This window comes from Limulus polyphemus, unplaced genomic scaffold (assembly GCF_000517525.1).
Source record: "Limulus polyphemus unplaced genomic scaffold, Limulus_polyphemus-2.1.2 Scaffold6294, whole genome shotgun sequence".
NCBI lineage: Eukaryota > Metazoa > Arthropoda > Merostomata > Xiphosura > Limulidae > Limulus > Limulus polyphemus.
The window spans coordinates 14082-29826 of record NW_013671904.1 but is presented as its reverse complement, the minus strand read 5'-3'; the positions used below and the strand labels follow the sequence as shown (position 1 = coordinate 29826).

At 33.7% G+C, this 15745-nt stretch overlaps 1 protein-coding gene across 1 annotated transcript in view; it reads left to right on the top strand.

The window, feature by feature from the left end:
- The first annotated feature begins 13078 nt into the window (after positions 1-13078).
- The window catches only part of LOC106473582 (PI-PLC X domain-containing protein 2-like), a 7402-nt gene continuing 4735 nt past the window's right edge, over positions 13079-15745 (top strand). Inside the window, exon 1 of the mRNA XM_013934266.2 lies at positions 13079-13174. Coding sequence (XP_013789720.1) covers positions 13147-13174 — 28 coding nt within the window. The 5' untranslated portion in view covers positions 13079-13146. The remainder of the gene's footprint in view (positions 13175-15745) is intronic.

Genomic DNA, 15745 nt, shown 5'->3' with positions numbered 1-15745 from the left:
CCTCTACCGACTCAACACTAGAACGGTAACATTACTTACAGTCTAAGATACTACCTACAGACAGACCACAAACCTTCACTATAAAAGTTGCCTCTCCTCTCACACTGAACGGAACATTACTTACAGTAAAGATCTCCTACAGACAGATCACAAAACCTTCACTATAAAAGTTGCCTCTCCGCTCACACTGAACGGAACATTACTTACAGTCAAGATCTCCTACAGACAGATCACAAAACCTTCACTATAAAAGTTGCCTCTCCTCTCACACTGAACGGAACATTACTTACAGAAAATCTGAGACATATTACAGAAAACATACCCAGGATCTAAAACAAACCATGTTACAAAGAAGTTATAAAGATACCAAAATTGACAGACAGCTCGAAAAAAGCTAACAACACTCAGCGGGAAAATATCCTAAAACAGAGTTTCAAATAGAATTATTATAATTATTACCTATCACTTTAAACAAGAAACGTTTCGCGAATTCTGAAAAAAAACAACAACATTATCGTCTTCTACAACTTAATGATAGCTTTAAAGAGATATTTCTTGAAGTTCACGTTATCTCATTCTGGAAAAGTAGAAGTCTAAAGGATATCCTTGTTCATACAGAAGTGAAATACACTCCATCAAAACACGGTTGTAATTCATGTAATAAATCTCCTTGTCAAACCAGCAAGTTACAAAAATTACTGACTTTTTCAGCCAAGCACAACTAGGAAACTTTAAAATTTCTAAAATAATCACTTGTGAAACACACCATTTACCTTATACAGTGTAAAAAATGTAATCACAAAAACAACTCTTAGAGAACATTTCAACAACTGTATCTTCCTGTTCCTCAACGCTTCAACCAACCCGGTCATTCCATTAACCATGCTACTCTCATCGGCACTGAAACCGACCTTGAAACTAAAACTGATACATAGATAAAATAAGCATATTATATTGTTAAAACTAAACACTGTTCAAACACGTGGAATAAGTCTAAATCCTGGAATCGGTAATCTCCAATCATTGGTTTGTCTTCTATCAGAAAAATAATTTTTATTTGTTTATTTATTTATTTTCTTATTCATTTAGTGTGAACTCTCAATACTTTATAATACGTACTATTTATATATATGATAATTTTCTATGCTTGTCTTTAGAAACTGATCTGTTTAACATTTTTTTCTCAGTGAATCTCCATGTGTCACATTTATTTTACTTTAACAACACTTAAGTATAGTTTTCTTGACCATTTCTAAAGGAAAAAAATCTCTAACATGTTTTTTACATAACGGACAATTTTGCGTGTTGCACCGGAAATGAAACACAGAACAGTGCATTGAAAATATTCAACACTTCCTTGCATCCCGGGTGACCTTCATGACGTCATTCAACTTCCTTTATATATATATCACTAATTCAGTTACACCACCATTTCCGGTCTCCACATGCACAGCTTTCTCGGATAACTTGAAACGTTTTGACATGTTAGCCCAGCATTCAAAATCCACTCCAAATAACTCCAACCATTTTAGTCCAAAATTATCCATCTCCACGTGTCATATAACTATAATTCCACGAGCGGGATGAAGAAAAACAGATGTTTCTGACCGCCCCTGGTTATCTTTCTATATCAAACCAAATTAACTATCAAAATAACCATCGAAGGTTATAGGGATTTTTAAGTTTTATAATAGCTAGTCTCAGTATCTGATCGTGTAATGTCAGACGTTCTGATAAAAAAGAGGTTTCTATGATTTAACGTTATTTACATATGCTAATGAACTGTTTTTTTCGTTAACAAAGGAAATACTATTATGTAAATTATTAATATATTCATAACATAATGTTTTGGGATAACATGGGACCTATTGGTCCATCTCGGCTGTTCCATCTTCCAAACCAAATTAAAATACTTTAAAAAAATCTTAAAGCCAGCTCTTATCATTCATATACTTATCAAGCTTTTTCTTAAACCAACGTATATTTACTGCCTCTACAACATCCGAAGTTAACCCATTCCAAAAGCCAACCACCCCGCTAGAAAAATGAAACAATCTTAGCTGAAGATGACTCCTACCTTGCCCAAATTTTTATTTGTGTCCCCTAGTCCTACTATTCTCACTGTTAAATATGAAAACAGATGATGCATCAACACTATCAATTCCATTTACAATCTTAAACAGCTCAATCAGATCCTCTCCTAATTCTTCTTTTTTCCAAGAGAAAACAATTTGAGAGATTTCAGCTTGTCCTCGTATGACAACCCCTTCATCCCAGGCACCATTCTAGTAACCCTTCTCTGAACCCTTTCCAACATTTCAATGTCTTTCCTAAGGTAAGGAGCACAAGACTGAACACAGTATTCCAAATATGGCCTAACCAGTGACCCGTACAATGAAATTATAACCTCACTAGACTTGTATTCAAAATTTCTGTAGATGCAACCTAAAATCTTATTTGCCTTACCACTAGCAACAGGACACTGCTTGGATGGCTTTAGAGACTGATCGACTATTACACCAAGATCCCTTTCCTTCATAAAACCATTAAGGTTATTCGCATTCATATTATACTTAAAACCCATTTGCCTTTTATTTGTCCAACTCATTAATTGATCTAAATCATTTTGTAAATCAGCAGCATCCTCTTCACAGCTAGCAACACCCAAGATCTTAATATCATTTGAAAATATAAGTATTTTATTGACAATTCCTTCATCTATGTCATTGATGTAAATGAAAAAGAGCAAAGGTTCTAAGACTGAGCCCTGAGGTACCTCACTTGTGACATTAATCGAGTTTGACAGAACTCTGTTTTCTTCCATCCAGCCTCTCTTCTATCCAATTAGCTAACTTATCCCCCACACTCATAGAGATAATTTTTACAAGCCTTTTATGTGGCATCTTGTCAAAGGTTTTCTGAAAATCTAGATAAACCAAATCTACACTCTTACTTTCATCTACATAAGCAGTAACCTTTTCAAAGAATGTTAAAAGATTTGTAAGGCAAGAGTTTCTCATAGTGAATCCATGTTGACTATCCAATAAAATTCTAAACTTTGTTAAATCACTTTGCAAAGCATCTTTTAACAGACTTTCCAAAACTGTTCCCACAACTGATGTAAGACTAATGGGTTTATAATTACTGGGACAATTTTTATCACCTCCCTTGAAAAGAGGAGTTACATTAGATAACTTCCAATCCTCTGGTACCTGCCCACTATTCAAGGACTGACAAAAAATAGTAGTAAGTGGATCACATTTCCAATCTTTAGCCTCATTCAAAACCCTTGGGGAAATATTATTTGGCCCAGGTGCCTTGGCGTTTTTTAAACTTCCCAAATTTTACTTAACCAGCTCAGAATTATTGCAGTTATCTAGTTCAATCTAGTTTCCATCTAACTGTTTAAGATGTATAATACTGCTTAAATCTGAATTAGTAAAAACCAATGAAAAAGTAAAATTTAATAACCCAGCCATCTCATAATCATCAGATACTAGCCTTCCCTTATCATCCCTCAAGGGTCCTATCCCTATCCTAACATTTTGTTTACTCTTAATGTATTTAAATAAATTCTTACTGTTAATTTTTACATTTACAGCCAACCTTTTCTCATACATCCTTTTGATGTCCTAATTTCCTCTTTCATCAACTTTCTTGATCTTCTATAATCTTCTAAGCCTCCTGTCATACCAGTCAATTGAAATTTCTTAAATTTATGATGCTTTTCTTTAATTTTATCCCTTAAACTTTTTGTGAGCCAACCTGGTTTTTACTTGTAGCTACCCTTCTATTTCTATAAGGAATATGTTTACCTTGAATAGTTAAAAATTTTCCGCATCTGATCAGTGTCTACAAATAACTCAGCTGCCATTTTGTCACAACAGATAATTCTTGTAACATCTCTTGAAAATTTGTAACCAAAATATCATTATTCCTTATCTCCACATGCAGCACAACATTGAACCTAATAGAGCAATGATCACTTGCACCCAGATTTTTCCAAATTTCCACCCTCTCAATCATTTCTGCATTTTATTTAACAATAAGTCTAAAATAGCATTGTTCCTAGTTGGTTCCTTGACTAACTGGTGAAGAAAGCCATCCTGATCAGTTTTCAAAAATCTTTCTCCCTCATGTTTGACTCTAGAATTTCCCAATCTATATGCCTGAAATTAAAATCACCCATAATTATATGACTTTATTAACAGCTGAAATCTTAATCTCATTGTAAAGTTTCTGACTTATTTCATCAGTATCATTTGGTGGTCTGTAACAAATTTCCACTAAAGGCCTTTTCCCTTTATATCCACTAATAGAAACCCAAATTGATTCAATCTCTTTGCTATTATCTTTTATATCCTCAGCTTCAACAGGATGTAACTCACATTTTACATATAAAGCCACTCCTCCTACCCTCTTTAATACTACATCCCTATTAAATAGTACGTAACCCTGTACTTCAAAGAAATTTCTGTCATCAAAATCATCTATGTTTAACCATGTTTCAGTTATTCCCATTATATCAAAATCTATTTTATTTCTTATACTTTTAGCATTACAATAGTAACAATTAAGTCTATCCTTATAACTACTTCTATATTCGTTTACTATGCTAAACGTTTTTTTGCCTCTTATTCTTTTTGCGTTCAGTTTCCTGGCCCTCACCACTATCTAGTCCTAGTTTAAAACTTCCCTTACAGCTGAGTTAATAGCCATAGCAAAAAAGCCAGCCCCTACTCTATTTAATTATAAACCATCCATTCTCAAAAGCTCCCTTCTTCCTCTGAACTGATCCCACAAGTCCAACCAGCCAATCTGCTCATCCTTACATACTAACCAAAGCTAACATTTAGCCCTAGTGACCTACTTATAACTTCATCCCCACAATTAATTCTAGGCAGTATCCCTGACAAAATTAAGTTATGGCCTTTTGCTTTAAATGCCTTTATCAACCCCTTGTACATATTAATTAGCTCCTCTGATCTACCTTTCCCTACATCATTAGCCCCTATATGCACCACAAAAACTGCATCTCTGCTACTACAGTGCTAGCCCCCTTTATTATGTAGGTAGGAATTCTTTCCAAGGATCTTCAGCGATACAAGTCCTTTCTTGATTAAACCAGTTTATTCTTTTCCGATACAAACTTTAGTACACAGTAGTTCCACAATCAGTAGTTTCTCGTCACTTTAAACTTAACAACTTTTATAATACACGCTATAAATCACAGCGATTCCCAATATCGATAACTTCGCTCTCGACGAGTGCAAAACACATACTTTAAGGCTCACTAGCTCGAAACTAACAGAATCATAAATTACACGGAACTCAAAGTAACTACTGCTCTCTCTTCATTTATCTATCCTGGCTTTCTCTGCCAGGCTTATATACTAACAAAGAGAGCATCTTGAACACACTCGGACTTCCCTGAACATTTGAGAAACTCATCACGCATACCACCAGCGCCTTCGCGCCAGCAGCGTCACGTGGCTTCCACTGTCGTAACATCCTATTCTGTTAGTTATATCCTCCAACTGTGCCCCTGGATAGCATAATCTGATTATTTTCTCCTTATCTACTTCATAGACTATTCTGTCGACATGCCTTATCAAGGAATCACCTATAACCTCCTTATCATCCACACCCTTCTCTGACCTTTTTGTTTTCCTTCCCTCCAATAGTTCCTCATCTGCAGAAGCCAAGAGCTGAAATCGGTTGCTCAACAGAATAGGTTTATTATAATAAAAGTCACTACTTTTAGCTCTAACAGTACTCTTTCTAGCTTTCTGAAAGTCATTGTTAGCTGATGTATCCCTTGCATGTAAAAGCTTAAGCTCCTCCTGAAATCCTGTCGCAATTTCCCACAATCTACACTTTATCTGTTGTCTATACTTTAATAATGATTGCCTCTAACTTCTCCTTCAACCTACAAACTCTACATAAAAATTGCATATCTTCATTACTACTACTAACTTCCTTAAAAGTACATTCTAGTCCCGATTTCCCAAATAAAACCCACCCATTGCACCTAAAAATCTGTGAACACTCCTACACTAGTAGTAGTCTTAACCATTATATTTATACTTATAGCCTGAAAATAAATATTCAATACCAAGTACCAGTAGCCTATTGTTAACACTGTTACTGCTAAACCTAACGTTTAAGAACCAATTATAATTTTTATCACTACTTTGTCTTCACACAAAAGTAATAAAGTTTATCTTTAATTATATGGAACTTAATAATTTTCAGAACAATATATGTAACGTTAATAATAAAATGTATTTAGCCTGATATATAACTTACCTATATCTATAAGCTGAATTTAAACTATTGGAACTAAGTTCAAGTTAATTATTAAAACACCAAGATACAATAACTAGTTTTTAGACTGTATTTATTTAATAAAACAGTGTATTTATCCTGTTTTACGATTTATCAATAAGTTGAAATAAACCTAAGTACAGTTACAAGCGCTAAGCCTATTTTAACGTTGTACCTCGTAGTAATAATTTACACCCCTAAACTCCAACTTAAAACTTTGACCATCTTACTTTTATTTACCAACCTTATTACACCTAGTTATTATTGTGTTATTTAACACAAATTATAATAATATTAAATAACTTTCAGAAATCTGTAACTTGAGTATAAGAGTTTAACTTTTCAACGTCCTCCCTTTTCAGTAGCTCCCTCTAGCTGACAATTGAACATCTCGAACACAAGATAATGTCTTGTTCATGAAACAATTCAGTAAAAAGTATCTTAACCAATGGAGAAGAGAATATAAGGAAGTTTCTACAGCTCTTGTTACGACATGTGAAAACGAAAATGACTAATTCCATTTTTCTGATGAGAATATTTACTGTTAAACTGAGTACTAAAAATGAAGAGTTTGTGAAAATGTATCATTTCAAAATGACATCTAGGTGGCCAACCATTATTAATCTACTCTAAAACTTAAGTTTCATTGCAAATCCGCAGATATGTTTTCTCAACATATGAGATATATGGAGAAAATTTAAATACAAGCATTGAAAGCTACATAACAGGTGAAAGAAAACACTACTCTGTAAGGGAATAAAGCAGACCAAGGTTCAGTCGAACATGTAATGTGTTCAACAATTATGAAACAACTTCAGAGTGCTTATAAGCCGTTGTTTGTCAATATAGTATTGAATAATATAGGTAGAACATATTAAGGGCACATAATCTGATTAACTTAAGTGTAAGGTAGAACATGTTAAAGACACAGTATTATTAACTCAAGTGTAAGATAGAACATGTTAAGTAATGACACATAATCTGATTAACTTAAGTGTAAGGTAGAACATGTTAAGTAATGACACATAATATGATTAATTTAAGTGTAAGGTAGACAATGTTAAGTAAATACACATAACATGATTAACTTAAGTGTAAGGTAGACAATGTTAAGTAATGACACATAATATGATTAATTTAAGTGTTTGCTGTTGAAAGGGTGATTTTTATTAGATACAGTTTTATTTTTTATTACATATCCATAAAACTTTCAATACTGAAGGCGCCTTCATTGAAAAAAAGGAAGGGGGAGGAGAGACTGTACCCAAAGCATCACCCCTTCTGTTGGCCCTGCACATTAAGGTATACAATAATGTAGGTGTACATTTGTTTGTTGTGTGCTGCAGGTTACGTTAAGGCATACATTAATGTAGGTGTACATTTGTTTGTTGTGTGCTGCAGGTTACGTTAAGGCATACATTAATGTAGGTGTACATTTGTTTGTTGTGTGCTGCAGGTTACGTTATGGCATACATTAATGTAGGTGTACATTTGTTTGTTGTGTGCTGCAGGTTACGTTAAGGCATACATTAATGTAGGTGTACATTTGTTTGTTGTGTGCTGCAGGTCACGTTAATGTATACAATGATATATGTGTGCTGCAGGTTACATTAAGGCATACATTAATGTAAGTGTACATTTGTTTGTTGTGTGCTGCAGGTTTTCCTTAAAACGTAAAAAATATTTGCAAAATACATTGTTGATAATTATCTATGGGGATTATCATCGCTATATATGAATTTGTATTCTTTAATAACAAATGAGTATTAAGAATTTTTTTTCTTTTCATTTCATAGCCGGTAGCCATACTAATGACTACAATAAAGCACGTGATAAACAGAGGAAGCCATGAATAGATCCTGGCAATTAAAATGTTTGTATTTGATACCGAGCACGTGACCAATGACGTCCTTTTATCAATGCTTACTTCCGTGTTAATTTCCTGACCTTATCCTTTTGCCACTTATTCCTATTCGTTATGACCTAGTTCTGTTAGTCCAAGGACACGGCTTGTTTTTATTAGTTCGTCTCTATATTAGAGAGAACACCATACCGTTCATAAGAAGTTGTGAAAATCATCAGCTTGATCTGGTTTAGAGCTCTACTCGTAGGTGAGTACAGATTTACTTATCATGTCAACTACTCGTAGGTGAGTACAGATTTACTTGTCATGTCATCTACTCGTAGGTGAGTACAGATTTACTTGTCATGTCATCTACTCGTAGGTGAGTACAGATTTACTTGTCATGTCATCTACTCGTAGGTGAGTACAGATTTACTTATCATGTCATCTACTCGTAGGTGAGTACAGATTTACTTGTCATGTCATCTACTCGTAGGTGAGTATATATTTACTTGTCATGTCATCTACTCGTAGGTGAGTACAGATTTACTTGTCATTCTAATTTAACTAAAACTACGCAAAGAATATTTTCAATCCAACAGGATATATCCATAAAGATAGTAAACTATTTTAATAAGACATCCTAGGTTAGTATTAATGTTGTATGTTGTCGGTTTTCAAACTGACCACACACCGCCTCGTAATCGTATTGGTAGCTAGATTGATTTAATGTTTAAAATGAGGAAGAAGTAGGGTTTGTTTGTCCGTAGTTAAGTACAAGGCTACACAATGGATTACAGTGGACAACAAAAACATTTCTCTGCTACTAACAAAAATACCGAGTAATTTGATGAAGCCCATTCTAAACATCATGTTGAAAATTACTTATCACTTTTGGAACTATCATAGATTTATTCAAAATATTCTACATTTCGTAAAAATAACATTTTCTTTAATAACTTAATTTATTCACTGAAATTGCATCTAAGAATACATAATCTGATAAGTTTATGTAAACGTTGTACATTTACTGTACTGTACTGTCGAAACGTTGTACATTTGCTGTTATATTAAAGTTTTTCTTCATTACCCATTCAAGCCGTCTCCAGCCATTATTAGTCTCAAAGTGGGTTCCTCGTCATCGAATTACCCTGAATTACTTGAGTTTTATACATTTTTTGTCGTTCAAAGTTATTTGTGCTAGGTCCACCATTAGTATTGAAACATGCGCTGTGCCCCTGAAGGGCATAAACTAGGGTAGGGCATAACACTCTCCATACGGGCTCTGTCAATTTGACCGACCACGTGACCTCTTTGTACTCGTTTAAAGTCTTTATAGATTTGATATGCTAACTTTTAATATACTGTGTATATCTTCACGAAATTTGGCAGCCTTTCAGTTAACATTATAAGTTTTTCACATAAATAAAATCATATTTTTAGTGAAGTATTTTTAATGAACTAAAAAAAGATTTGTCTGTGAATATGTCGAGTATTTGTTTTGAATAATAACATGTGCAAAGTAATTTTTATGTTAAGATTAAAAATAGTTTTCTTCATCTCAAAAATCTCAAATTTCATTTGTGTTATCTCTAAAACCTCATAAATACATTTCAAATGTTTGTTTTTAGTAAAACCTTTTTTTTATGTTATTTTATATACCCTAACTCTATACAAGATTTTTTTCAAAAAAATCTAAATAAAGCTAAATTATCCGCTTTTTCTTTCTGGAATGACTTCAGGTTATAACATGAAACTACTTTCCTTTATCCGAAGTATCTTTAAACTCGTAACAATATACATCTAATTATAATTAAATTTTATTGTTTTATTGCCCTTTGAACCAAGTTTAACAAGTATTCGCGCCATTATCATTTGTAAATTACTTAGGAACGTGCAGCTCACGTTACCCTATCGAATTACCTTACCAACAAGCAGCTCACATGCTACCTCGGAAACATTTTTATATTATTATTATTATCTAAACTTAAAGAAATCACTCTTGTTACATGTTAGTTACTTTTATAATAATAAATATGAAATAAAGTACTTACCTGTGTCTAATTCTTTTTGCTGTCAAATGTCGATGACACTTAATCCTACTTTTATACTAATGGTAGTAATGCACAAAATAATTTTTATTTAATTAAACAATGCACCAAAGAACATAGAATAATAACACACAAAAAGATAAGAGCCGTTACAAATTCACCCAAGTCATTCGTCATCTTTTCCGTGGGAACGAAGCTTATACTAACAGAGAAATTTATTTAATTAAACAATGCACCAAAGAACATAGAATAATAACACACAAAAAGATAAGAGCCGTTACAAATTCACCCAAGTCATTCGTCATCTTTTTCGTGGGAACGAAGCTTATACTAACAGAAAAATTGACAATTATCTGTTGTGAACACAATGTAACATGATATGTCATTTGATAGTTGAAAATCTTGGTTAAGATAATATAGAATTAAACGTAAGAGAGAACTATTAACAAATCCTGAAAGAGAGGATGTGACAGATGGGTGTGGAAAGAGGGGTCTGGTTTCTTATTTGATGGCTCTGTAACCAAACAAAATCGAAGCTATAAAAATTATGTTTAGTCCGAGCAATGGCGATTTTATTGTGACTAATTTACGTTAAATTTCGTACTTATTGGAGGGGCGGTGAATAAAATAGAGAAGATGGCATGCCTACAGAAAATGTGTCACCTTTCTCACACTAGGGGAAATTCAGGATTTTTTAAAAATATTGCCTTTTAAAATTAAGAACTTAAAACTTATATATTATTAAAATATGGATTATTAGCTAAGATTTTATTCTATACTAATTGTTATAACATAAACATAAAGTAGTTTAATAAAATTCTGAATGTAAAATGCTAAAACCTCGTGATATGCTCAGTAAAGGATGCCCAGGCAGATAGAGCTAATGATGGCAAGTTTTAGACATGACTCGAACTGAGAGGGAACGTGGTGGGACATATCGATGAATAGTTTTAGTCAGGGCTAGAAATGGGTGGGACGTGATGATGGATAACTTTAGACATGACTCGAACTGAGAGGGAACGTGGTGGGACGTACTGATGGATAGTTTTAGTCAGGGCTAGAAATGGGTGGGACGTGATGATGGATAACTTTAGACATGACTCGAACTGAGAGGGAACGTGGTGGGACGTACTGATGGATAGTTTTAGTCAGGGCTTGAAATGGGTGGGACGTGATGATGGATAACTTTAGACATGACTCGAACTGAGGGGGAACGTGGTGGGACATATCGATGAATAGTTTTAGTCAGGGCTAGAAATGGGTGGGAATGTGGTGGGACATACTGATGGCTAGTTTTAGACATGACTCGAACTGAGAGGGAATGCGGTGGGACATACCGATGGATAGTTTTAGTCAGGGCTAGAAATGGGTGGGAATGTGGTGGGACATACTGATGGCTAGTTTTAGACATGACTCGAACTGAGAGGGAATGCGGTGGGACATACTGATGAATAGTTTTAGTCAGGGCTAGAAATGGGTGGGAATGTGGTGGGACATATCGATGGATAGTTTTAGTCAGGGCTTGAAATGGATAGGAATGTAGTGGGACGTCGTAATGGCTAGTTTTAGACTGAGAGGGAACGGGTTGAGGCGTATTGATCCCTAATTTTAGTTGTGACTTGAACCGAAAGTTCCAATTGTTATAATAAATACCAGTTTTGGTTTATTGCTAGTAACATCATACACACGCGGGGGGGGGGGGGGTTGAGATTGAGATTTCACTTTCTGACTTAGCTAAGTAGAGAGAGATTCGTACGTATAGTTAAAGTTGCCAAATACTCTCACTATCAACCACTGATAAAGTTGGTTTGTAGTTCCCATTTAATGTTGTTTTATTGAAAGTGATTTTTAAATCTTAATTTTGATTTATGCGCTAATTATGTGTTTAGTGAGTATAGTGAGCACTTTATTTATTTCCCGGGCTACAACTCGAGCACTCGTTGTAATGATATTTGGAAGTACATACCTATTGGACGTTTAACTATGTATGGTACTGCAATGTTTGGGAAACTAATATTGATAGACGAAATTAGTCAAATATTACTGAAATTATATAGATATTATCTAATTACAGAAAGACGTTAATTTTACTGAAATTATATAGATATTATCTAATTACAGAAAGACGGTGATTTTACTGAAATTATATAGATATTATCAAATTACAGAAAGATGGTGATTTTACTGAAATTATATAGATATTATCTAATTACAGAAAGACGGTGATTTTACTGAAATTATATAGATATTATCAAATTACAGAAAGATGGTGATTTTACTGAAATTATATAGATATTATTTAATTACAGAAAGACGGTAATTTTACTGAAATTATATAGATATTATCTAATTTTAGAAAACTACGGTGATTTTACCGAAATTATATAGATATTATCTAATTACAGAAAGACGGTGATTTTACTGAAATTATATAGATATTATCTAATTACAGAAAGACGGTGATTTTACTGAAATTATATAGATATTATCTAATTACAGAAAGACGGTGATTTTACTGGTAATTAGATAATATCTATATAATTTCGGTAAAATCACCGTCTTTCTGTAATTAGATAATATCTATATAATTTCAGTAAAATCACCGTCTTTCTGAAATTATATAGATATTACCTAATTAGAAAACTACGGTGATTTTACCGAAATTATATAGATATTATCTAATTACAGAAAGACGGTGATTTTACTGAAATTATATAGATATTATCTAATTACAGAAAGACGGTGATTTTAATTTGTAATTTTTCTTCTTTAATAAACAGCTGAAGCAATTATGAAGATACAAAGTTTCTTATCCGTCTCAAAACGCTTCTTTTTCCTGCTCTGGTGGTTGTCTGTTTTTCTTCCACTCACCTGCCTTAATATTGAATCAGGTAAGTTCTTACAGCCATCTTAGCTGGACGTAGGATGGTCGTCTGTCCTAACGATGATCCAGGTAAGCTCTTACAACCACCTTGGGTGGATGTAGGATGGTCGCCTGTCCTAATGGTGAAACATATAAGTTCTTACAGCCATCTTATAATCTATGTGTGTGTTGTAGCTGTCTAACACATTATAATCTCTTTGTGTGTTGTAGCTGTCTAACAGATTATAACCTGTGTATGTGTTGTAGCTGTTTGACACATTATAATATCTGTGTGTGTTGTAGCTGTCTAACACATTATAATCTCTGTGTGTGTTGTAGCTGTCTAACACGTTATAATCTGCGTATGTGTTGTAGCTGTCCAACACGTTCTCATCTTTTAAGTCTATGTGTTGTAGCTGTCCAACACGTTCTCATCTTTTATGTTTATGTGTTTTAGCTGTCCAACACGTTCTCATATTTTATGTCTATGTGTTGTAGCTATCCAACACGTTCTCATCTTTTAAGTCTATGTGTTGTAGCTGTTTAACACGTTCTCATCTTTTATGTTTATGTGTTTTAGCTGTCCAACACGTTCTCATATTTTATGTCTATGTGTTGTAGCTATCCAACACGTTCTCATCTTTTAAGTCTATGTGTTGTAGCTGTCCAACACATTCTCATCTTTTAAGTCTATGTGTTGTAGCTGTCTAACACATTCTCATCTTTTAAGTCTATGTGTTGTAGCTGTCTAACACATTCTCATCTTTTATGTTTATGTGTTTTAGCTGAGAAACGTCCTCGTATTATGTGTGTATTGTAACTGTTAAGAACAGAACATTTATCATTTATCTCAGTGTTGAGATAGTTTGTTAAAATAACGCTATTCTACCAGTGTGAAGATAACCATATACCATTCATTGTTAAGATAACCTGTTAAAAACAACACTATTTTCCATTGTTAAGATAACCTGTTAAAAACAACACTATTTTCCATTGTTAAGATAACCTGTTAAAAACAACACTATTTTCTATTGTTAAGATAGCCTGTTAAAAACAACACTATGTTTCCAGTCTGAAGATAGCATGTTAAAAACAACACTTATGCTTCCATTGTTAAAATAGCCTGTTAAAATCAACACTATTTTCCATTGTTAAGATATCCCCCCCAGTGGCATAGCGGTATGTCTGCAGACTTACAACGCTAGAATCCGGGTTTCGATACCCGTGGTGGACAGAGCACAGATAGCCCATTGTGTAGCTTTGTGCTTAATTACAAACAACAACAACATTGTTAAGATAACCTGTTAAAAACAACAGTTATATTTCCATTTTTAAGATAGCCCGTTAAAAACAACACTATGTTTCCAGTCTGAAAATAGCATGTTAAAAACAACACTTATGCTTCCATTGTTAAAATAGCCCGTTAAAAACAACACTATGTTTCCAGTCTGAAGATAGCCGGTTAAGATGAACACTATGTTTCCAGTCTGAAGATAGCCGGTTAAAAACAACACTATGTTTCCAGTCTGAAGATAGCCTGTTAAGATGAACACTATGTCTCCAGTCTGAAGATAGCCTGTTAAGATGAATACTATTTCTCCAGTCTGAAGATAGCCGGTTAAAAACAACACTATGTTTCCAGTCTGAAGATAGCCTGTTAAGATGAACACTATGTCTCCCAGATTTAGGATCAGCAGTACTTTTCTCGGCGTCTTTGTTAAACACAAATATCAATATTTCATGTACATCACTACCAAACGTTATTTACCTTATTCAGCATTCAAAAACAACAAAATAAGCGAGAAAAATCTTCAATATCTTTGACCTTGATCCCAAGGGATGAACTCAGGATGAATGAGAAGTTAATCATGCGATATTTAGTAACATCATATTTAAACTAGTCCATCCTTAACGGGTTCGTTGTGAAGGGTGCCAAATATGACGTAAACTCTAAATTAGAACAAACTGATTGATAGGGCAGATATAGGAAGCATATTAGCTAAAATAACTGGGTACAAAGAACAAATACGAACACGAAAAATTATTAAAAAACAACAACAAAATTTCAGAAGAAGTATAGCTAACTACCAAGTAACTGAAAACTATTGGGGAAAAATTAACCACAAAATGATAAACAATAATGAAAAGTTTGAAAGTTAAACAGATGTTATAGAGATCTAAATAATGTGCCATCTGTGCCAACTACGAGCATGAAAACCCAGATTTTAGCTCGATAAGCTTTCAGATTTATCACTGCGCCAGTAGGGGGCGACACCTAAAGTTCACATATTACTTTAGAGTTTCTATTCCTTCTTAACATTTTCCTAATTCTTTCTCCTCCTCTATTAATCATGTAGTTCATTACTTAACAATTCTGTTAACAACTGTTACTGTACCGTGTCACTGATTTTAAGAGCATATTACTACACAATCCTGTTATGTTATGTTACTGTATCATGTCACTGATTTAAGGAGTTTATTACTAGACAATCTTGTTAACAACTGTTTCTGTATCGTGTCACTAATTTAAGGAGTTTATTACTAGACAATCCTGTTAACAACTGTTTCTGTATCGTGTCACTGATTGAAGGAGTTTATTACTAGACAATCCTGTTAACAACTGTTACTGTTTCGTGTCACTGATTGAAGGAGTTTATTACT